This window comes from Dendronephthya gigantea, unplaced genomic scaffold, assembly GCF_004324835.1.
Source record: "Dendronephthya gigantea isolate DGI-Jeju-01 unplaced genomic scaffold, DenGig_1.0 000496F, whole genome shotgun sequence".
Lineage (NCBI taxonomy): Eukaryota > Metazoa > Cnidaria > Anthozoa > Malacalcyonacea > Nephtheidae > Dendronephthya > Dendronephthya gigantea.
In genome coordinates, this window is record NW_021163506.1 from 5574 (window position 1) to 30689 (window position 25116).

Sequence of the window (25116 nt, forward strand, 5' to 3'; positions counted from 1 at the left end):
TTTGCTGTTTGCCAAAAACGTGTCTGTAATTTTGATGGCGAAAACCGGTCTGACCGGTTATATTCAAGTCAAATGACGTAACAAGTGCTGGGGGAGGGTCACGTGCCAGAATGTTATAGTATACAGTTAATACAGCTAGAATGTTATAATATATATAATACACAAACGCGACCTTGTTGGAAGGTTATCGAAATAATTGAAATACTTATAACTGTTTATTAAGTTTGCATGCATCCAATTTTAACAAAATACACACATTATACTGATTATAGGAATAAACTGGTGTCACGCATGAAAAATCAAAATATATAGTTCACACCCCTCACTTAGTTCATCTTAGTTGTTGTAGTTTATGTGAAATGCAATAGGATCTGAATCCACCTTTGCGAACTACAGGCCGGTAGATAAACATCTTCCTTATTACAGAGATTACATCAATCCATGAATCAAACGGTTGATTTATCATCCATCAAGTTGACAAAAGAGCAACAAGACGTCGCAGACCTCGCAGAACTTGGCCATAATGTTTGCATATTTGGAAGGGCTGGCGTGGGAAAGACTACAGTTGTCGAAAAATAACGAAAAGATTAACTGCAAATGGAATTAAAGTTCAAGTTCTATCATCAAGTGGGATATCGTGCATGGCTTATAACTGTGGGGCTAAAACTGTCCACGCCCACTATGGCTTGCAAACTGCGAGCTGCCAGATAGTCTCTTGATTGAACGTTCCCTTCGACGGCAGAATATACTCGAAAACATAGAAAATACTAACGCAGTAATTTGGGACGAGATTTCAATGTCCAGTGAACGTATTTTAGTTTAGTCAATCTTCTTCAACACACTGTCTTAAAAAATAACCATCCTTTTGGAGGTGTTCAAATCATTTTAGTTGGTGATTTCTGGCAGTTGAAGCCGATTCCAGGTCCATTCGATTTAGGAAAAGTGATATATTCTTCGGAGCTGTTTGAAAAGGCATTCAAACATCGATTTAAACTGACAACGATTTGGCGTCAAGGGGGTGAAGAGTTAAAGTTGAAAGCCGCATTAGATCAAATACGATGGGACAATGCGATGATGCGACAGAGGAATATCTCCAAGGTTTATCGGAAGAACCTATCTCGCATTGCGACTCAGACGAGCCTCCTGTTCATATCTTTTTCAAGAGATTGCCTGTCAGCGTTCATAATTTAGATGTTCTATCAAAATACCAGGAGACCTAATGATGTTTGAGAGCAGCGACACGGGTAGTGCGCAATGTCTGGAAACCACAGTTCGCAAGATTGTCAGTTTAAAGAAAGGGTGCAATGTAATGCTGACCTATAACCTAACGCACAACTTAAAAACGGCTCTCGAGGAAAGTTTGTTGGAGCAGAAAATGATTGCCTGGTCGTAAAATTCCCGCGAATTGGAAATGTCGCCATTTCTAAACGAACATGGTACATGTACAACAGATATGGGACAATAAAAGCCAGCAGAACCCAATTTCCCATTGCATTGAGTTACGCAATTACCGTTCATAAGGCGCAAGGTATGACGCTGCCAAGTGTTGTGATTCATTGTTCCCAAGAGTTTGTTCCAGGTCAGACATATGTCGCACTGTCACGCGCTACAAAAGAGTCATCCCTTCAAGTTATGGATTTCATCGTCGGTTCTTATTGCCATCACCTAGCGAGTTAAACTGTCTTGATACCCAAGACTCCCGAGCTCCGCACTTTGATCACACATGCTGCAAGAATGTTGTTCTCGATGACAGTTTCTTTCAGACGAAAAACGACGACGAAATTCTGTATGGCTGCCAAGGTGATACGCTTAGTGATGCAGTGGACGAGGACTTCGTAGCCTGCGCAAGAAAGGCTTTTGAGGCAAATGAAGGGAGCTCTGTAGATCTGGAAGATGTCCTATTATGTATGGTGAATTCTAGCGACGAATTGTCCCGACCTCCCACAACGTTCAAGATAGAATCGTTTCTGAAGGACATCGTAAATGATTCATCTCACGATTCCTTCAGTCAATCCCTTCGATCGGCAGCATCGTACGCTCTTGCTCATATAGACCTATTTCGCCTACTAAGTGGAATATTTTGGTGTCGGATATATGCGTTGTTTGAGGATCACTTGTCCGAAAATTGTGACGATTTGCACGTTACAAACAAAGAATTCACTTGGGCTACAGGGAAAGTTCACAATTGTTCCTCACTCAAGAATTTAGAAGTGATGTTGTCAGTGCTTTTTGTCTCAGAAAGTGGATTGAAATCGATGATGGACAAAGAAGTTTGGCTGCATCCCTCCTTCTACATATTTACCAGCTATTTGTGGGAAAACTGGTCAAGCTAACTCGTGAACGAGAAGCAGAAGAATCAGCGGAGTTCGACGTGCACGCAATGGGCGCAGAAGGTCGAGGGAAAGTCAGGTATATTGGTGGCTGGACAATAAAGAAATGCCTCGATAAGTACCGATCCTATGTCGTAGGAAATATGTTTTCAACATCACCAGCCGTTCGCACGAATATAAATGTTGAAATGAAGAAAATCACCTTATTGGAAAACCATGTTACTGTCCAACATGAATTCCTTGAAACCACCTCAAGCAACAAGAAACGCTCAGTGCAATCGAAGTACGACAATATAGGGAGCGAGGACTGTTGCACATAAGTGATAAAACATACGAATTCTTCTTGGCACTTGAACAGAAGCGAGTAGATCGAATTAACACGAACATGCTTGCTGCTCTTCAGAATGATTTGATCGATGATGCATTAGCAGAGATACTAAATGATGCCCACTTGCGAAGAATGTTTCAAAATATATTTGCCATTGAAGACGATAACAAGGTGAGAATGATAAAAATGAAATTTACACAAGTCAAAGTTCTCTGGTGTCTTAGTAGTGAAAATGTCAGAATAGTATAAAACGTAAATATTAAGCATATAATTTATATTTTTTACAAATATTCTGATTCGTAGGACCTAGTATATCTAATATACAAAGATGTGTCAGAAAGGTATATCAAGATGGGTGCGGGTCAGTTCTTGCGCGACCTTCGAAGAGATTTCCAAATAAAGAAAACAATGGCGCATCGCAAAGCTGTCCTGGAAAGAAGAGAAAAAGCTCGGCAAAAGCGAATGAAAGTCAACGTTCCCGAGATCGAGCAAGACCGAAGTCCTGGCAAGGAAGTCTCTCATACGCGTCTGGTAGCCCTGGTAAAACAAGTCAAATGTAACGGCATGGTACAATTGTACAAGAAGAAGGAACTCCAAAAACTTTGTAGTTCATATGATTGTCGCTTTCTTGCAAAATGGAACAAGACTAAACTAGCAAACGAACTGTGTCGAGCTATTCAGAGCCATAGTATTATGCCTTGCCCCCAAATAACGTCAATGTTTGTCGTTGATCATAATCAAAATTCAGTCATAGACGATACGATGCGTGTTCCGCCGTTAAGGTTACGTCGTTTATAGATGAAAGTGAACGGTATTTAGCTATAACATTTTTAAAAGCACTTAATAATTATTATAAATATAACTATACGATTGCAATGTTAACAGTTCCATAGAGTCAATGGTTAACTAGTATTTTTGACTAGTTGGTTCATGAATAACGTCATGTGAGGTTGCTGCTTTAAAATAAACAGCTTATATTAATAAACTGAATGTCTTTTGCATCGGTGATTTATTATTATTCCCAAGGGCGAAAGGGCGATGGTTGGGCAAATTCGAGAACGAGTTGTTTGCGTACAGCCAGTGTTGCTCTTCTTGCTGATTGATGTTTGGCCGAATATGATGGAATTTTGTGTACCTTGTACAGCTGCGTAAGTCGGGTTGTCGTTTTGCCCATTAGCGCTTCTCAATTGCGAAAAATGATTTTCCACAATATCTTGATTCATTATGGCAGGCTTGATTGTGGACCCAGGAAAACGTGACAGTTTTGTTTGAACAATGGATATGAAACCATGTACCATTGACTGGAGATCGAACCATAACTTTTCTGATAGGAAATGAGCCCCTTTGGTCACCTGATCTTTCCAATCGGAGAAAAACTGAAGTGATCCTTCTAATTCCTTCAGTCTCGGATCGTTTACGTGGTATATCTGGTGCTTATCCGAAAAGAGTTGGACCATTGCACTGGTGTGTTTCAGGAATTTTATTGTCTCATCAAGTTTGCTCGGGTCCTTTCCAGTGCTTGCTAAGTGATTTCTATAAGCCTAAGGAGTAAGGAAAAAGACATTTCCTGAATTAGCGCTGTGATACGTAGATATAAGAAATTAATTCCATCTAAGTCTAAGAAGAATTTAACGTGACATTAGTGATTCTATAGAATTTTCACAATTATCTATATTTCTATTTCAATAATATAACCAGGTCATCTGGTTTTAATGCGTTTTAAATAAATAAATAAAATACTTTTTGAAAAACGTTCTCTGATTGAAATACTAATTTATCACAAGCTTTTGGCTATAGTCCTCAACGTCAGTCTATATCTGTCTATAGCCTTCAACGGGTGGAATACAAATGTGAAAAGGACGCTAACAATGAAATATGAAACTACATGTGTGTGAAATGTGGTATAACAACTGCTTAAAATAGACAAAACACTTCTCGACGTTTCGACCTAAGGTGACGAAGGCCCTCAGGATTGATGCCATTATGCTGGCCTGTGATGGAAACTATTCTTTTGTAAGTTCTCCATCTTTTAAGCTATATCCTCACGTCATTGCATATGTTCTGGTTCTGGACTTTGTTACCACATGATGTTGAAATTCATGTTTATGATTATCGATTATGTCCCGTACGAAACCAGTTGTCCTTTTGAGCTCTCAGAGGCAAGATGTTTCATATATGAGAGCAATAATTACTTGCGGACAAGATAGTTGTTGATCTTTGAGAAAAGCCTCAAAGATGTTAAAAGTGCTCTACCTACGCGGAATACTATTAAAGCATGAAAGTCGATGTAAACATTTACACGTGCTGAGTCAAGCGGCAGCACTGTTGACAAGGTATGCGGATATTACAGTGGTTACAGTGTTCATTGTGTTACGTCTGTGTCCACTTTTCGTATACATAGGTTGGTCAAAACCAAGGTGGTCTCTTTGGCTTTATGCAAAAATCTTTGTCGAACGTGCAAGATCATATTTGGTTTGAAAGATCTGAAATGAAGGACCGGTTAACCGTGGCGAAGAGGTAATTTTTTGTTTAGGGGAATGCTACCCAGGGTAGTGGCTCTTTGTAGAGAAGGGCTGGATATCGATCGGAGGGTTATATTTTGGGGCACGGAAAATAATCTCCCCATCCATCTTTAATTCAAAATATTCAACTTTTAGGCTGCGAGAACATGTTGAAGATCCGAACAAAGATCCCATGCTTATATTTCCAGAAGGTACGAAGAATCCTGTGCTTCAGTTTATTAACCAAATTCCATCAAACGGTCTAAAAATTTGACTGTAATGCGTTTTCCAGGAACTTGCATCAATAACACCTCCGTTATGATGTTCAAGAAAGGCAGTTTTGAAATCGGCGGAACGATTTATCCTGTTGCAATAAAGGTACGAAAAAAGTAATTTACTATTATATAAAATGAGGCCACTTTTCTGTTGGCAGACAGTATTGAATAATTTTACCCTCGTTGTACAGTAATTTCATGTAAAATGTACTAAAAAGAAATGTAGTGCCCACTTTACCGCGGTCTTCTTTCTCATTCTGTTGCACGTGTAGTATGACCCGCTTTTTTCGAACGCATTCTGGAATTCAAGTCAATATTCTATGGTTCATTACTTACTGGATATTATGTCAAGTTGGGCGTTGGTCTGTGACGTTTGGTACCTCCCCCCCGTGACAAGACACGAAAATGAAACTGCTATTCAGTTTGCGAACAGAGTAAAAGCTGATATCGCAAGACAGGGGGGACTGGTCGATTTAATATGGTACGTGATTTGCTCGATGTTCTGTCCTGCATCACAATACACACTACTAATCCATAAAGTTGAAGGATTTTGTTATAGAAAAGTCTTTTTTGCTCAATTGGTGTCTTGAATTTAAGATGAATGCCTGCAGAGTTTGTTCCCTCTGCTGCATTCATTAGATCAAATGTGGTAGAACAACTATTTAAAAAAAACTTAAAGAGTTAGTAATGTTAAGCTGTATTCGACAACGAGCTGATTAATAGATCACTTTTTTCTCTCCACAGGGATGGTCAGCTGAAGAGGACGAAGGTAAAACCTGAACTAAGGCAACAGAAACAGGAAGACTTCGCCCAAATGCTCAAAATTGATTAATAAAAAATGAAGGTAACACTAAATATAACAATTCCTGGCTTCGTAGACCGTCGGGGACCTTCGGAGGGGCCTGGGTAAGCTAAGTTTTAACGTAGTTTTCATCAGGTGAATCAAATCTGTGATTGCATACCTAACAGCGCCTCAGCTTAACTTTGAAGAAGCTCCTTCACAGTCGAGCAATTAATATTCCTTGACAAATTTCATATCAAATTTTATTTCCTTGCTGTCGCGAAGATTTCATGGGAATTGATTGAAGGCATCGAATAAATGTGGTTGAAAGTGTTTGAAGCCAGAGGTGATACTCGAACAAAAATCATAAACAACTCTTTTAGTTTTAAACATGAACCAAAGCAGTGGTGAAATGTGCAACTATTTGCGGCAGGAATCGAAAAGCTTGTTTATGTCCATGGAGCCAACTTTAAGGTGGTTATGCGAAGTAATAAAAGATTTAAAGTTTTTCTACGAAGGTGTGAGCAAATGTTAAGGCCCGTGCATTTACACTATGCGATTTGTCGTATACGATTCGTACCCTGGCGTATGTGAACGTGTGAACACACGTACAAATGTCACACTTTAAATTCTAACCTGAACAAAATTGAATGAAGATTGTGGCATAGGCACTCTTTTGCATTTGTCAGAATGATAATTGCATACAACTTATCGTGTAGTCTAAATAGGCCTTTACACACTGGACTATTTCATATCAGTTTCTATGACGTGATCACGACAGCGGTGATTGATTCAAATTTTTTTGATATCAACGAAAGCAAACGTATTACCCAAAAATTTTTACCCATCATGCAAACGTAGGTGTAATCAATTTGAAAAATTGCTTTTATAGTATATTAACAATCATACCCCAGGATACTTGTTCTGTCCAGTGTTCGCAGAGCGAATATCCTGGGAACTAGGTACAATTCTATATTATAGAAATTATAGCACAAAGAACATTGACATAATATATAATTTTAAGTGTAGCTATAATTGTAATAATAGACGTTTTCTACATGATGGCTCAAATGCATTGTCAAGATGTTTATCATGATTTTTAAAGCTTTAGAGAATCAGGGGTGATATTCATTTATCACGTACATTTTCACTACCCTAAATAATTCTTGAACATAAAGCGTTTTGACTTTAGGAATACCAACGTTTAAATAGATATACTTAATTTATTAATCTTCCTTAATGTTTATCTTCCTTTTCCAACCTCAGCATATTTTGAGTCCAGTAATATGATCTAAATATAACTTGAAATTCGGGATTAAGATAGCTTCGTAATTGCACTGGGTGTTTGCGAACTTTGAGTCTTAATTGAATTCCAATTGAACTAATAAACAGTCACGCCTTCTAATTATTTCGATTGAAATCCCAGGTATCAAGGTTGCGCAAACAAAGTCCACGTCTTTGCAAAGCAATTGTTGATGAATTAGAAAGAGGATCAAGTTGGTATTAACGTGTAATTCGTCTTAATCGCATTTTAGAAGCACATTTTCAGTGATTAACCTGTTCCAGAAGCTAAAGAGCTTCCACAGGAAACACATGGACATAGCTGTCAATAGGCATGCGCAGAGCTTACGTGCTGTAGGTTGCATCAAGCGACATCTACGTGAAATATTTTGGTAGTCTTGTCAGTACAAAGAGTCTTCAGCAAAATGGACTTGGACTGTTTGTAAAAATCATCTTTTTACAAGTAACTGCATTGGCCAAGACACCCCTAATTTGGCATGGTTCCTTTCAACCTGTTATGAACAAGTAGCAGTATATTTGTTTTTGATCAATATTTTTACAGGAACACCCAATTGAGCAAGGTTAGTTTGACAGGAGTTCAACACAATAGAAAAAAGTACAAATACTGTTACAAATTAGCAGTATCTACTCTTGCCACAATAGAACTTCTGAGGATACATCAAGTTGTTTTCCAGTGTTTATTTTATTTTAAAAATACAAAATGTTTGGTCAAATTTAGCAATACACTTCTTTCAGCCTGTGTTTTAATCAAGATCTATCATGAAAGAGTCAGGCAAGCCAAGGTCAAATGGTTTCATTTTGTACAGTTTATATTACAGTGCTCATATTCTACACCAGTCACTCAAAGATAATCCTGGAAACGCTATACTCTTTCCAAAGCCTCCATTATTACTATGCTATTACCACGAATAACCTGGAAATGAGAAGAAAATGAGGTCATGTACAGTATGTATGTGAGAGGGTTGAAAGCCTCGTGAATAAACCTGGATTGCACATCATGCGATGCTTAAAATCTACAGTGCTGAGAATGTGGCTCGTGTTTTTATACTTCACTGAATTATATACGGATTTGGAGTGACAAATCCAGCCAATCAGAGCAATGAATCTGGACAAACAAGATGGCAGCAAGATTTATTCTTATCGATAATTTGAACTTATTTTATATCTTACCACCATGCCAATATTTAATATGTTTCTCACTAGATGAGACGTTCTCAACGGCCTCATCGAGAACGATGTTCATGAACGGATCAAATGGGGCTCGAAGAACCCCAGTTACGTGTCGACCACCATTGATCTTAACTAGAAAATCACAATACATTATACACATTAGCTGTCGTTAGATCAAATCTATATATTTTTTTTCCTAGAAGCTTTGTTCTGAGATGATGCAGGTAATCTCGATTGAATATTTACTTGATAATTTCTTGTCCATGTACCTGAAAAGAGGATTTACAATCTTTTAGCGCGTATCCAGGGAAGTATATCATAATGCATGCAGATGAAGTCGTGCGTCAAAAAAGACCTCTATTCTATGGCAAATATCTCGCTTCAGGTAAAGCGCTTTTTCTGAATATATACATCAAAAGTGATATAGGATAAAGGTAATATACATACTTTTTCAGCTCGGGTGGATGGGCCTTGCTCATCGCGATACAATTTAGATTAAGTTTATAAAATTTTCTTTCAAATTGTCAAAATATTACCAGAGAAGATCAACCACTGAGCTATAATATAATTCCTGGAGGACCGGCTCCTAATGTTTTGAGATACAAAAAGTGAAGCAAAAAACATGGCGGATTTTGGCCTTTGCTGACGCCAGATTGACGCCACTGGTTCTTATTTGCAATGGTAGTTACCACTGACCAACCGCGATCCAAAGCATGAAAAAATGCGAGCACCCTCCTGGTTTTCGATAAAAACAGGATTTTGTTTTTACGAAATTTTTTGTTTTTGAACAAAAACATGGATTTTTTTCCTTTTTTGCTGGTTCTTTTCAACTTCAACAAAGAAGCAGCTTTTTGCTCGTCTTGTTCCCACCGCGATTCACTTATCAAAGAAGAAATTCCTGGCAATTTGCACTCAGGTAAAAGTTTTAAAAAGGACTTCGCAATCTTGATGTTTGAACTCTGAACGTCAACTAAAAATTATGCCTCCATAGTTCGACGGCTATGAAAGGTCTGAAAACAGAAATAATAAATTTACTAACATTTAATTTGTTTAACTAAACATATTTCTATTAATATTTGTTTATCCATTATATTTTACACTGATTTAAATCCATGTAGTTGAGCCAAAACTAAGGTCTAACCAGATCAATCATCAATGTGTCTATAGCCCATCTTTTCATGAAAAATCATACAAGATATATTAGATCAAAGTATATAAAGGATGCAATAGGAACAAAAATATATCTGAAGGAGCAAGGTCTGAAAGTAACTTGTCTAAATTCTCTCACACCTCCATTTGAGGCATCATCATGGCCTCAGTAGCTGACACTAAATTATCTGTACTAATTTTGTCAACACTTACAGGGTGTATTATACATACAGTAAATCTCATATCTTTTTCTTTGCAGGAATAACATAGGGTTTGGTGTATCAAGTGGAGGCATGTTATGCAAAATTCTGGAGAAATGAATTGAAACAATCATACTATTATACCCATGAACTACACACATTCTTAAATACAGAAACTGTTTTATTATTTTTACAACTTACAATGTTTTCTTTAAAGAAATAAATATTACAATTGATAAGTCTTTGTTTATTTAATTTCCAAAGAACACTTCCAGTCATAATTGCAGGCTAATCTGGGAGAAGCTGGTAAGCCCCTTTTGCATATAATCAATAATAATTACCATGGCTATCTTGGCCTATAAACATCCCTGGTTCTAATCTTCCTTAATGCAGCCTCTGCATTATCATTTACAAATATAGAAAAGCATATGACCTCCCCAGGGGCCATAATTATTGGTTTTATACCATGGAAAGAGCATAGCCTGTGCAGTCAGACAATTATAGTGTTGACCACTGCATGGTGCTGACTCCTGGAAGCTTTCAATTTAATAGTTCATCCTTATAGGTTTAAGCTAATAAGCTCATCAATATACATGATATATGCTGATATAGTTCAGTACAGAAAAACTATTTCTTCTGGCTAATGAAATCCAGCTAAACAAATAGGCAGGCTACCCTTGGTTGAAATTATACATCTTCATCCTCCCAATGATTCTTAGCCTCTGTTTCTTTGGACTTGAATTTACATTATGTTACCTTTTAGCGTTCTTTGGAAGAAAATGCCTGTAATATATGTATGTAATATGTAAAATAAATTACTTCCAAACTATAGGGTAATCTTTTTAGTAGTTGTTCAAACTTCAAACTATACATTTGACTTCTCGTGCCGCCGTCTTTTGGTCAAATATTAAAATATATAAGCAACGACATCTATCTAAAGACTGTTAACGAAAAAAAATGGTGAAATTTTATCGAAAAAATGAAATTTATGAATAATATATTTACCTGTCAGTCAACTGCATTTTCGTTTCGGCAAATTTCTTGAAGTTTTATTATATATCTGTTGGTATTTGTTTCCTGTTTTTGACAGAAGTAACGTGTACGACTTTCATATCTTCACAAAAACGTCGAACGATATCTGATCAAAAAGTTTTCAGTTCAAAAATATTGACTGACGTTTAAATTTTTTTCGGAAAATATAATAATGAGAACTGAATACTATTTTTAACAAAAACCAGGGGGGAGTGCATTTGTAGCGGGCTCAGAATTGAGCCTTGGTCAGTGGTAACTACCATGGCGAATAGGAACCAGTGGCGTCAATCTGGCGTCAGCAAACGCCGAAATCCGCCATGTTTTTTGCTTCACTTTTTGGTCGCGAGCCGGTCCTCCAGGAATTATATTATAGCTCAGTGAGATCAACTCATCAACATTCGAACGTCGCGGCCTTTGTGCGCCAGCGCTACTTAGGTCATCTGTAGGTGGTTTGATACGTCATGTCATGTGAAGGTATGTTGCATCAAAAATCCTGGAAATCATGGCTTATTTTACTCGGAAAAAAAGATATTCAAGCATTTTCAAGGCGGTTATTTATCGTCAAATCTATGGAACTAATGTGCAACAAGATGTTCGTATGGTTAGAACAATGATCGAGTCTAGCAGAAAATTTGAAAAAGTCCGTGAAATTGATTCAAAGACACCAATTGTATATATTGGTGAACGACTGTATACCAACTACTACAGAACTTCCATTGATTTAACGCATGTGAAAAGAAGGCCAAGGATTGTCTACAATGTAACGAAACACCCAACGCACTCAGCAACGAGATTGAAGACAGAAGAAATGCTAGTTTACGAATGTCCAATCGAACAGGAGACATTTTGCAAACTTCAAGGAACGTTCTACGTTCATGGTCCGTATTCCGTCGGGGTAACGGCCGACAATTACTTGAAAGTTTTCGACTTCAACACTGGAGAAAGTGTGAAGCAAATTTATTTATACCCAAGTCGAAAATTCAAGTATTTGCACTGGGAGACAGACCTTGAGAGACTTGTGGTGCAATCTACTCTATTACCACAAGGAAGTAGTGCGCATGTCACGCAGCGTACTCCACCACAGTCGGACCCAGTGTTGTTATACATTGCTATTTTTACCACGACTCCACTGGAGTTCATATGCATGCTACCAATATCTCAAAAGATCTTTGGTAAGGGCATTTGCAATGTAGTCGTTTATGATGGTATGTTAGTGGTAATGTATCAAAGGCTAAAACTTCAATTTTTCAGTCTGGAAGATATCCTGAAGAACCATACAATTCCATTGAAGGTGGGAGAGCAGTTACAACCTGGAAACAACTTGTGTTTGCCTGAAATAGATGACCAATTTGCCGGCGGTATTGTTGGGATGCCTCCACTTGGGTTACCGGTTAATGTTTTACTGTTTGAGAAACCACCTGTGCTACTTGAGGTGAAAAGCAGTGATCATGAAAGACATGATTTAAGTTTTGGTGGATTTCCATGGCATTATGTGTCAAACATTGATTATATATTTAAAGTTCATTCAGTCAGAGATCATACTTTGGCAGAGAATGGTATCCTTAACATTGATGATACCATATATTTTGGTACAGAAGAGGCATTTTTCCATCCAGATATGAGCGGACGGGTATTATTCATAGCACCACCATATCTTCGGTGAGTACACTGGAATATAATTGCGATTTTTGCAAGGAGTAAGAAGCATTAGAAATTATAATAAATATTACATGAATCGATTTACTGGGTGGGTGTAAGGTGCTGAACACCCCCTCTGGTCCAAGGGAGTGAAGGAGGGGTACAAATTTGGGTGTCAACCAAGTTGTAGGTATTTTAGGGTATTTGGAAGTTTAAAGTTTTCTTTGATAATCTGTGTGTAGCACATTATGGTCCCATTTTTGTAATTTTTGAATAAGTATACATTCTAATATCTTTGAATAGCTGGCATTTGTACCCAACCTATATGCTTGGCAAACTGGTCTGCACCTCTCCCTCTACAAAATTTGGATCCATCCCTGACTATATATTGTGTTTTAATTTAGATGTATAAAGTTAAGGCGTTTAAACTCCTCTGACAGAAACTCAGCAGTCAAAGCAGAAGAGCAGTTTACCCTCAACTTTCTCCCAGAAACCAAAACGTCCACCATTGTCCAAACTAAATCTGGGCGAAAAATTAAGAATTTGTTTAAGGGTGACCTGAAATATCTGGAGATGGAGATTGTTCAAGATTTTGACTATGATTATGAGCTCGATCTGCTGGTGGTTCTTTACCTTAACTTAACAAAGCAAGGAGAGGGTGTTGTTGGTTTCTATGACAATCAAACAGGACGACACATACAGGAAGTAGGTGTTGAAGATATTGAGGAGGATTACGAGCACACAGTTGCAATAAACAGAGATGTATTGATTGTTTTGTCTCGAAAGAAACAAAACTTCAGATGTTTGGTTTATGTTCTGAATACAACCTAAGTATTCAAGATGTTTTGTAAAAATGCTCTGTTGGTGAAAGTTTAATAATGGTTGCATTTAGAAGTTCCAGTTGATCTTTTGAGAATAGCCAAATCTTCAGAAAATGGTAGGAGTTAATTTATTGTTGGTTTTAGTAATTGCCAATCAGTGTTCAAGTATTTTCCATTATAAAATATATGCTGCCATTTTCTGTGGATTTGCCAAATTTATTTATATCTATTTATATTGATTTTGTAAGTTATTAATAGATAAATCACATGATCTATCGCCTTCTGTGATACATCATGTAATAATAAAATAAACCAAACATTGTTCCACCCATGTGACCACCGTGGCCTGCCGTGCACTGGAGCATGACCAGAAATTCAAGACATCAATTCTGAGCATGCTCAATCCATCCAAAGAATCTTTACGTCTCTCGCACCTCCAGTAAGCCGATTCTTCTTTTTTCTTATCCAAAACATAGACATAACCTTCGAAAAGCAGTTTGCGATTTCCCCGCGAAGTTTGAATGTATTCCATGATACTAGAATAAAATGTGCTTCAATTGTTGCCTTTATATAGGTTAAAAACACATTCCAAAGAGATGAGTCATCCGCTACACAAACAAATTTTCGTTATGGTTATGCACCGCCAATGACCGTTAATGACCCAAGCATTTGACAAACAACGTGGGTGTTCACAATGAAAAGTATCGCAATTTTCGGCAAATGGTCTGTTCGGCAAAATGTCTTTTCTGTGTCCGTTCGACCATAGGAACCCCAATAAATATTGTTGAAAGAAAAAGTAAATAGTCCAGTTACGTTGCTAGTTCAGTGACGTCAGTGATCGCGAAGCATAGTTGCCTATTGCATTTTCAAAGTTGGGATTTGTTCAAATTTTCAATGTCATAGTGCATTACTTATTAGTTCAAATAAACAATTCGCTACTGCGCTGCCATTCATTCACCAAAAAACGATATTTTCGATCCCGTGTTTGGGCGAGTACAAAGTACTTCCGCGAACATTTTCACCATAATAAGTTTCACAATAATATGTTTATATTTGTTTCATTTTGTAATATCCGGTACATTTTGTATATTTGCTGTGTTTAGTTTACTAAAATGGTAATAAGCTTTTAAAAAATAAGCCGTTGACTAGCGTATTCCGGCATTTCTAATTTTTAATGTAAAATCCAAGGCTAATTTCTTTCCTGAATTGTGTGGCTGCATTTTTGTTTCGAAGTACGATGAATATTATCCGGGTCTCGTATTTCACTGCACAGACAATACAGCAAAACTTATGCAATTGAAAATAATTTGAAATTTCTATTAGTCGTGTGGTACACATTTTCAGAAACCCAAAGAAGTTCGTTTTACCAGAAACCCTTTGCAAATGTTTTATTACTAACAATATCGATTAACTTTCATTTTCGCATTTATTTTTGCTTTTTAAATTTTAAATTCCACCCCTAATCAGACAGCTGAAATATTCATTTTAGCTAATCACGTAGCTCCATTTTATGGAAAGTAATGCTTATTTTAAGCCTGACTGATTAGTGATTACATACCGAAATTATACCACATATTTTGGTGTATATACAAAAATATTTTTTAACATATAAGATTTTTGTCTTATTACTAAGATCTGATTCTGTGTTTCACAACATACCATAGGCAGCCCAATAGCGATGGTTTTATTTGAAATAAAAGTGCACTAAAATATTGAAAATTAGAACAAAGCTTTCCGTATTTTGATTCAATTGAAACATGTATCATTTATTCATGCTAACTAAAATCCTGACATCCTGTGTATTACGCAACGGGCGACTCGCGTGCCTGACAGTGTTCAGGCAATGTAGGCATTATGTAGTATATATATATCCTAAGGTAGGCAACTTCAATCCCGATATCGACATGGACACATGCAAACAATCCAAAAATACTTCAATTTATCCCTAAAACTAAGCTAAAATAACAACAGAAATGAAATCTACGATAATTTTACCACATACTGGCTATATTTTAATATTGAAAACAAATTATGGAAGCGAGAAAAATGCGAAAAGCTTTTAATATTTTACTCATTTTTTGAATGGGACCATAGGCAGCCCAATAGCGATGGTTTTATTTGAAATAAAAGTGCACTAAAATATTGAAAATTAGAACAAAGCTTTCCGTATTTTGATTCAATTGAAACATGTATCATTTATTCATGCTAACTAAAATCCTGACATCCTGTGTATTACGCAACGGGCGACTCGCGTGCCTGACAGTGTTCAGGCAATGTAGGCATTATATAGTATATATATCCTAAGGTAGGCAACTTCAATCCCGAATCGACATGGACACATGCAAACAATCCAAAAATACTTCAATTTATCCCTAAAACTAAGCTAAAATAACAACAGAAATGAAATCTACGATAATTTTACCACATACTGGCTATATTTTAATATTGAAAACAAATTATGGAAGCGAGAAAAATGCGAAAAGCTTTTAATATTTTACTCATTTTTTGAATGGGACGATGCTGGACCCGCGCTGTTGACTTTTGAGAACGTTTGAAAATGACGAATACGTAATCTGATTGGCTGTCTGAAAACCGTCAAATTTGCATACCGGGGGGGATAGCACTCGGAGTCGGCAAGAAAATGCAAGCGCGGGAAAAATCTAATTTTTATGCCAGTCTGAAATTACGGCCCTTTAAAAATGTTTTTTATTAAATTATAAAGGTAATTTTGAAGGATATTGTCTGGAGGTGTATTTAATATGTGATTATTTACGCAGCGTTTGTAAAAATTGTTTCAGAAATAGCTAAAATATAAATTGTTAGGATATATATTTATTGATTATTAATTTATTGATTTACTAATTTTGTAATGATAAGGGGAAAATATAACTGTCTCACCTCATCACATAATTGTTTTCATTGTGAATTGCTGACGTTGTTAGAGCTGGGTTGGTTTTAACTGCTGTCATTAGTAAACGAAGGGCTTCATCAGACTGCTTTACATCTTTGTTGTGAGAAATGATTGTTTTTCTTACACCCAGAAGTTCTGCATGTAACTGTTTGCGTAATCGTTGCAGTTTAGCCGATCTGGAATTTTGTTTGACATCTGCTAAATGCTTTTTGCTTGAACTGAAAAGACCAATAAACATAATTCATTAACAAACACTTTGTACTGGATATATACCATATTACACAAGTAAATAAAATGACATATATATGCAAATAGACAAATCCTGTAAGGTTAACATAATATAACAATGGGAATAGGGCCATCTAAGTGTGTCCTTGATGCTTACATATTTTGAATGATTAAAAAACAAGTCAAAATGTGTTCTTTGGATCACATTGCAAATATTTTTCATCTCATCTTGTTTTTCTTCTCACAGTTTAATTTCTATGCATTTCAGACAATGAAAACACTAATACCTTCCGGTATGCAAATGTTTTGCATTTAATACTGATTGATAGTTTAAAAGTTTTCAAATCTTCAGGTAAGACCATACCCCAGATTACCCACTTTGCAGTCCTGCCAATAACTAACTTTTACAGAAAAAAATCTTAAATTTACCTTTCAGTTTCTGATGCTGTGCAAGTTTTTAGTTGCCTCTTCTTTAATTGTAAATCGTCATCATTATCATCAGATTCATTTTCATCTGAACTAGATATACCTTTGATTGGAAAAACACATATAAAATGTACTTAAATATAATGAGGACACCTGCAGTCTTCATTGTAGGCATGGAAACCTGAACATCCCTATTAACACACAGAGCCTAACACAGGAAGACCAAAGTGGATGTACTGTAATTGTACGAAAATGCCTTGTAATTAATTTTTGTTTACCTTCCAATTTCCTTTAAAAGCACTGTTTATCACTTTAACCATTATTTTATTTTTTCAGTAAATTTAGTTTTTTTTAGTTTTTTAAAAGGACACCAATAAATACAAAACTTGTCACAATTGCCTAGTGTCATGATGACTTTTAGGGTGCTGGGGCCGGTTGTTCGAAAGGCGTTTAGCTTAAACGGTGGATAAGTTCAAAATGGAAAACCAATTATCTATTTATTGAACAACTGAGCTGAAATATTTCAATGTGAATAGTTTAATTGTCAATGGAAGTACATATTAAATGCATAAGATGCAGGTTCAGTCATTTGCAAGATGTATGAGAGTATTTTAAACTTTGGCTTATCCGCCTTTAAGCTAAACGCCTTTCGAACAACCGACCCCTGGAAATACTATTAGTACAAGCTTGTATGATACCAGGGAATCATTTGATGGGTTTTTATAAACATTCTTTGGGTGATATAGCACCATACTTTTAGTTTTATACTGTATAGACATACAAATATGTGAACACACTCCAATTTTCTGTCCACACTTGAGATTCTGGTACATGGTACTGATTTATTAAACAGAACTTTGGTTGTCTGTGCTGCCGCATTGGCCAAATATTTTAAGGTAATTCACATTAAGCTAGGCTGCACAATAAAGGTTTATACAATCCAATTTATAGATTATATTCCCAAATAGCCTTTAAAGCTCATCCCATATATATAGCTGTTATACATGTGATGTTCCTTAAAAACCTGAATCATCTGACTGATTGCCTTTAAATTGTTCAAAAATATTCTCAAAAATGCAGTATTAAATTTCTATTACAGTACCAGATTCCTACAGCTTCCGACTCTGGGTTGAATTCACATTATATGCAATTTACATGAAAAATCTGTTCTGTTTTATATCATATTGATTATGAAAATCTATATTTCTTACCATAGAATGGAAGCAAATTTCGTTTCTGAAAATTGGCTTGAGAATAGGTGCTAACAAGCTTGGACAACAGCGGATTAGCTGTCAATAATTCAACTTTCTTAGAAGCTCGATGTTCTGATGAATGTCTTGAAGTTTCATTACATCCAATGGCCCCTTCACCCCGCTTTGATAAAATATTTTGTGAGGCACAATGACTTGGCAGTAAAATTTCCGCTGTTGAAGGCTTTGGATTTGGTTTGGCCGTGTTTAAGCTCTGCTCGCTGGCTTTTTTCTTTCGACTTTTTTCGGGACTAGCCCTAATACTTGCAGATGACTATTGCAATATCTAAACAAGAATGAAGCGAATGAGAAATACTTTTAATAACTATCATTCTGATAACAGATGTCCTTTATAAAAGGAACACACGATATATACACATTGTATAAAACACATTTTATATGAAATTTCATGCGACAAATTTGGGACCAAAATAGGCCAAACGTTTGCAATGAAACTCACATTCGATCCTCTTTCAATGGAATGGCATTTGTGCATCGTTGTCCATTATATTTTGCGACAAAATTGCACTGTTTGAAGGGGGAATTTTTATCCTCCAAGACGTGACGAATACAGAAAGCATAATGATTCAAACGCCGTTGCATACACGTCTTCTCGCTAAAGCTACATAACAACTTGCCGTCCACTGGCGACGAGTGGATATTTTTGCCCTCAAACATCGTTGTTGGCCGTTCTTTCTCGATTTTTTCGTTCTTAGTTGACGACGCCATTGCAATGTCTTAAATATGCTATTACGTGGAAACCCACGAACCATCGGGCGACTCTGTCTAAAATTTAATCACATAACTTGTAGAAACACTGATGAATACAAAATATCGTTCAGGAACGTAAAAGAAACGACTAGGATTCCTTAATTTAAAAGAAACTTTGTGAAAAATCCCCTTCAACAGCTGGTTATCGCTTGCGTGGTTTGTCTCGAAGCGAGCGGTCAAGCCATGCATATAGATATTAAATTAGGCCAAATACATGACAAATACTTCACTTACTTTTATAGTTTTAGCTTCATTTCTTCCCCTAAGTTATTGTTTTCGTTCGAGTATTCGCCCATATTCGTTTTCCCTCGAAGAAATGAGCGAGGTTTTGTTGTGAAAATGCCTAGAAGGCTACCTGCTCACTCGGTTACCGCGCTTGCATTGTCTACACGGCCTACAAGCGCTCAAGAATCACACCCGAGCGCTGTACTCCCCGTTTTGGGGCAAGCACGCATAGTATTGAATGACAACAAACTACGGCCGCATAAATCGCCCTTCTTCGCAGAGGCATTGCAACTATGCGTCGACAATATATCAGAAGCGATGCGTTTGAATCGGAAAAAATACGCTCTTATTGTTGGAGCAGATTTCAGAAGAAATTTGGGGAGATTTCGAGGTTAATCTGCGAAATAAACACTGGCATTTTTAGTCAATCGCGAACCGGCAGAACGAAGTGCGAACGTGACATACAACGCGGACGCTGGGGCGAGGCATAACAACACAAATACAAGCATCTGATTGGTTCGTTGGCCCATGATACAGTGAATATTAATTGCGAAAAAATATTGTATGTCATTTTTTCAATATAGTACAGTCAAAATGGTAAAAAAGGTCGGAAAAAATTAGTAAGAAGTTGAAAATTGGGGTATTCACTCATTTCAGTGACCTTGATAACATAGTAAAAGTCCTCATGTATCCGACTGGAGCTTCTGCCGTTATGAGGTCATGACGTCATTACTTATATTTGCGCTAAATATGGATTTTTTAAAATATGTTTTGGTACGTAAAATTATTACTTTAGACTAAACAGCAATATTATGACGTCATAAGCACGATAACATACAAAATTACCTGACACAAAGTAACAACTGGAATTTTCACAGTAAAGTTGACAAGTGAATATTATTAAAACACGTTTCACAAGAATCCTAGCCAGGGGTTCCACCCAACTCTATTACACGAAAGACTGTACACTGTCCCGATATGTTTATGTTTTACTTTTCCGCTTTCGTGGATTCGCAGTTGCTGATGGAAATTCAAGTTCATCAGATTGATTGTCTATTGACAACTCTTCGTCAGGCACATGGACATCAAATGCTTCATTTTCCAATATCGGCGAATCGGAAATAACATCAATGCCTTCGCTCTTTTCATCAAAAATATGTTCTCCATCCATTTCTGATTCACATACAATTGGTGATTCAGAATTACTGCAGCCATTTCCGTTGCAATGGCCACACAGAACGGTGCAAACCAAACCTGCTTTCTTGCAGCCACATGATCGCTCACAGCCACTCTTGCAATTGCAAGAAATCAAAGTTAACAGTTTTTCAGGCGCAGGTGCTTGACGAGTGAGAACCGGTTGCAGGTTTCCATTTTTCAATTGCCAGCCCCACTGAGTTGGGGGCAACTCCACTCCTAACCACTGTTGCACTTGATGATACACTCTGAATGAATGTTCCTTTGCTGCTGCAGATGTCGGTGGCAAAGCCGCGAGTTGCATCTGGTTGTTAACAGGACAGTTAGCTACCGCTTTCATGAATCGTTTGTGTCTGTGATCATTCAGAGAAGTTGTTGACTTAGGAGCACTATACAATGCCAGAAGAAACTTTTCTCCCGCGGATGACACAGAATCAGGGGAAGATGTTGGATCGTTGAATACACTCACCACCTCGCGCCGTAATTCCTCGTTTTTCTGTAAGAGGTTGAACGCCTTCTTCTTGCCTTGTCTGTACAGGGCGGAGGTAGTGTCACAACCTGTCATGGCGTGCAGAAAGAACAACGAGCTGGATACTTCTGTCAAATGTTTCTGAACATCTCTGATAGAAAATACTTTATCTGGACATTTTCCAGCTCCTTGTTTGTACAGATAGAGTTGGTTGTCTTTCTTCGATAGCTGTATCAACAAAATAAGCAAGTCGACATCAGTTCCGACTACGACAACGTTGTTGTTGGTCGACAAATCAATTGCAGTTCGCACAATTAACGCATCTGCATCTGCTACCGCTTGTTTCACTTCTATCTCAGCATGTTCAAGATATCGCGTTAGACCTTCAATAAACCGTGCTTTATTCTTTCCATTTGTCAGAAATCTTTCTTGACGGATAGTAATAGGCATGTCATCCGTGAACAAGATCTCTGTCGACTGCGCCTTCATTGCTCGCCGATTTTGCTCAGCACACTTTGTGGACGGAGCGTCACTATAGCCATCAAATACAATAACGACCCTTTGTGTTTCATAGTGTTTTTGAACATAGGTCACATATGATGAATATATGTCACTGTATGAGCCATGTTGCGGCCATATCACTCGTCTCAATAAGTATCCACCATCCAAGACGACGGTACTACCTGCAGGATATGTCTGTTGACTATCAGCTACAGATTCTATGACATCATACATGACCGATTTCTGAGTTTTTCTCATTGATATCTCATCAAAGAGTGATAATGGTCTGGGAGCTAGTTCATATTCTAGGCAAGAGGCGAAATCTTCATCTGTTTTGATGACACAAACAATTCTGTTAAACAACTGCATGGTATTTACAGGAATGACCTCTTCACGTACTTTTACCGAGTTGTTGACACAGGACAGTGGAAGAACTTTGTCTTTTCTGTGCAGTTGGATGTCTCCAAACGTCTTTCCCAATATTTTCTGCATTGCTTCTGTTCCAACTTTAACAGCAGCATCACAATTTATTGTGTTGTCAGCCACGACACCAGTCGCTATTGACATCAATTCCTTGGTTGACATCATGGGACTGTGAACCATAAGCCACTGAAGAAGGGTATCAACATCTTTCTGATCTCGCAATTGACGAGACATTCTAAGTTCTACATGTTGCTCGCTTGTGGTGAAGGTAACATCACAAAATGCTTCAAAGTGTTGAGTAATTTCACTACAACCTGGCATACCCAACACCCAACGACTAACAACGCTCTCTGTCATCCCACGACCTCTTGTCAGACCTCCTGACGTCTTCATAGCCCGCATTAGTACCTGTTCTATGGTCATGTCTGTCCATACTCCTGCCCACATTTTGTCCGTTCGCCTCACTGTGAAGTAACCTTTAGAGGTAAAGGCTTCGAATTCATTTGGCAACATCTTCTCTTCTAATGTTGACATCTGTTGGATATATAAGTGAGCACATTTTGCATATGCGAGATGAGCCGATGCATGGAAATACGGAAGCATTTTCCGGATTGTTACAAGGTGAAGTTTCCAATCACCACATCTTTCAGCACGTATGAAATCACGCATTAGCATTACCTGATTTATATATTGCACCCACAATGCAGCTGTTCGACTTTCATTACTGGCAGAAAGCTGAACTGCCTCAATCTTTTCTATGACACGATTAAGTGCCGGACTTTTAGAAGCATCTACATGAGAAGTACTATTGTCCATTACCGACTCGTGAAGACAAACAATCTGTTCGATGGTCAAATCATCGATTTCCGCATTGCGCAAGATGACGATTATCAACGCAAGCTGTGTCAAAAAATGTGCTCGTAATGCTCGAGCATAAGCATGTCCATTCAGCATCTTCTCAACTGAGTCGACTGCATATATAAGACTCCACAACTCTTTCAGGCCGCTCCCACCCATTATGTAACCAACAGCTCCCATGAATGACATCAGCAGATGGAAACCACCAAGTCTAACAATGACAGAAGAGAGTTCACTGCCACTAGAGGAAGCAGCCACCATATCCACCGCTTTTACGTACAAGGGCTGATCAAACGTAACAAAACATGTTTGCTGCCCATATTTCTCGCACTCATTTGCTGCAAATTTAAGAACCGTGTAAATGGCGTCCAAGCTGCTGGGTGGCAAGTTGACAAATGGTAATGTTATAACCTTAGATGTCTGGTAATTAATAATGCCTTTGGTTACCAACTCCATATATCCACTCCAACTTGGATTTTTGGGTGGCGAAAGCCATGAACCACTCATCCATAAAAAGTCAAGGAAACTGTGAACTGGATTGGCTGATTGAAGTTGTCGGATTTTGGCTGGGTTTTCCACCACAATGTTATGAATACCTTTGGTGTTGGATGCACTATATCTTTGTAGTTTCACATTATTCACTGCTGCTATTTTTTCTGCTGGCGGACATGTCTTTACACGCTCTATATCAGATTGTGACTTAACTCCTGAAGCTGGTGTAACACACATAACCCCACCCATGGAATGGAATGTTCCATATCCATCTATGGTCCGTATATTAAAGTCTGCGTTGTCGAATACGAATTGCTTGAATGATTCCTCACTGACGTTTTGCTGCTTGCCAAGCATTGCCGAGGCTTCATACCGCCTTGCTTCACTGTATGATGCGCAGACACCAATACTGGATAGTAAGTCTATCAAATGCCGAGATGCTAAATGTCTATGTATGTACACGGAAAGTCCAACATGTATCATGGAGAGGAAAGACCTGGGTCTAGTAGCTGAGATTATGGAATGATTAATAACTGTACACTTTCGTGTCTTTCCAGCAGTATTTCCTTTCTTGGTTTTGTTAACCACAGTATGTGTGAAGGTTCTCAATGTTTCTGGGACAATGGACGTATCATCGAATGCTGCTTCAGATGTTGGATACACAGAAGTGTCGAAAGCTTTTAAGCAAATATCTTCTCGTATAATTGCAGCTGCAGCCTTTACGACACGCAAACGTTCTTCTTCTTGGCTTTGTGATCGTTGTTCATACCAAGAGTTGTTGAGAATCTTGAATCCAGTGTCTTTAAAACAAACAACTGGTGTTTTTCCTCGTCTGCTCGCAATAATAACGTCATCCCCAAAGTGTTCTTCGAGTTTTTTCTTCAATGTCTTCTCAGAACATAGGTCTTTAGATTGTGGAAGATACTCTGCAAGTTTATGAAGTAACTCATCAACCGAGTATTGACATTCATCATTTTCACTCAAGTATGAGAACAGCTTTTCGTATGCCTCTGCCAAATCGTTGTCTTGTGGACGACCTGGCTTACGTTTTGATGGCAATTTTAAGAAATTTGCATAACAATTTCCATGGTACCTGGCTTCAGCAGCCACCAAGTCTATTGCGGATTCAACACGCGAGAGTACGATTTGTCCCCATTCGTCATCACGTTCACTTGCTGCATTAGCAATCGTGGTTTTACATGTTATTGTTCGTATTTCGTGTATACTTTTCCGTCTGGCTAAAGGCTTTTTTGTTTCAATTGAAATATCACAGTCATCGCCACAAAACAAGCAGTGCTGTTTGAAGTTAAATTGCGTCATTGAAGATCTAAGGGTTTTTTGTTTTTTGGGAGAAGGTTGAAGCACGGCCTTAATACTGGATTGACGTGTGTAGTTTTTACGACATATTATGTGCACATCGATTGATGAAAGGCCGTCCAATCTTTCTGCGATTCCATCCCCGCGTTGTTCACTGCTTTTTCGAATGGTCTCCATTCCTCTTGTCACAGTAACACTTTCCTCTGCTAACAATTCTTCATCGCATAGAATGCAAATGCTCTGCTGGTTCATACTGACAATGTTTATTTTTTAGTCTCTGATTATTTTTGAATCTTCGCATCAAGTGAATAACACAAAAAACGTCCTGTTCATGATATATAAATAAGAAATTGAGAAAACTAACATGAAGCTAAATACTGTAGTACATATTTGCAAAATTATGTAGTTAATGATACTATAGAAATAGTAGACCTGAAATGTGTACTCCTATCTAATTCTCAGAAAAGTTTGTCGGTTTTAGTAGTATAGAAATTTGGGGGGGGGGGGGAACCACTTACCACTGC

The 25116-nt window shown here is 37.7% G+C and overlaps 5 protein-coding genes and 1 pseudogene across 5 annotated transcripts; 3 read left to right on the forward strand and 3 right to left on the reverse strand.

The window, feature by feature from the left end:
• The first annotated feature begins 2643 nt into the window (after positions 1 to 2643).
• LOC114543612 lies at positions 2644 to 3602 on the forward strand. The gene is made up of 2 exons (XM_028562522.1): positions 2644 to 2829; positions 2962 to 3602. Exons 1-2 carry the CDS (start codon positions 2716 to 2718, stop codon positions 3454 to 3456), a joined length of 609 nt encoding a protein of 202 aa, XP_028418323.1. The 5' UTR covers positions 2644 to 2715; the 3' UTR covers positions 3457 to 3602.
• A 998-nt stretch (positions 3603 to 4600) lies between these two features.
• LOC114543607 (glycerol-3-phosphate acyltransferase 4-like) lies at positions 4601 to 7163 on the forward strand. The gene is made up of 6 exons (XM_028562518.1): positions 4601 to 4671; positions 5060 to 5175; positions 5316 to 5371; positions 5452 to 5537; positions 5707 to 5915; positions 6179 to 7163. The coding sequence occupies exons 1-6, from the start codon at positions 4642 to 4644 to the stop codon at positions 6264 to 6266; spliced, it is 585 nt and encodes a 194-aa protein (XP_028418319.1). The 5' UTR covers positions 4601 to 4641; the 3' UTR covers positions 6267 to 7163.
• Positions 7164 to 8225: 1062 nt separating this feature from the next.
• On the reverse strand, positions 8226 to 11536 carry LOC114543606 (annotated as a pseudogene).
• A 28-nt stretch (positions 11537 to 11564) lies between these two features.
• On the forward strand, positions 11565 to 13550 carry LOC114543605 (DDB1- and CUL4-associated factor 17-like). Its single transcript, XM_028562517.1, has 2 exons — positions 11565 to 12727; positions 13111 to 13550. Exons 1-2 carry the CDS (start codon positions 11571 to 11573, stop codon positions 13535 to 13537), a joined length of 1584 nt encoding a protein of 527 aa, XP_028418318.1. The 5' UTR covers positions 11565 to 11570; the 3' UTR covers positions 13538 to 13550.
• A 257-nt stretch (positions 13551 to 13807) lies between these two features.
• LOC114543609 lies at positions 13808 to 18838 on the reverse strand. The gene is made up of 5 exons (XM_028562519.1): positions 18803 to 18838; positions 18304 to 18466; positions 17096 to 17195; positions 16426 to 16656; positions 13808 to 14063 (listed from the first exon to the last, which is right to left on the reverse strand). The coding sequence occupies exons 1-5, from the start codon at positions 18836 to 18838 to the stop codon at positions 13820 to 13822; spliced, it is 774 nt and encodes a 257-aa protein (XP_028418320.1). The 3' UTR covers positions 13808 to 13819.
• Positions 18839 to 19927: 1089 nt separating this feature from the next.
• LOC114543610 lies at positions 19928 to 25079 on the reverse strand. The gene has a single exon (XM_028562520.1). It carries the CDS (start codon positions 24842 to 24844, stop codon positions 20321 to 20323), a length of 4524 nt encoding a protein of 1507 aa, XP_028418321.1. The 5' UTR covers positions 24845 to 25079; the 3' UTR covers positions 19928 to 20320.
• Positions 25080 to 25116: the final 37 nt, after the last annotated feature.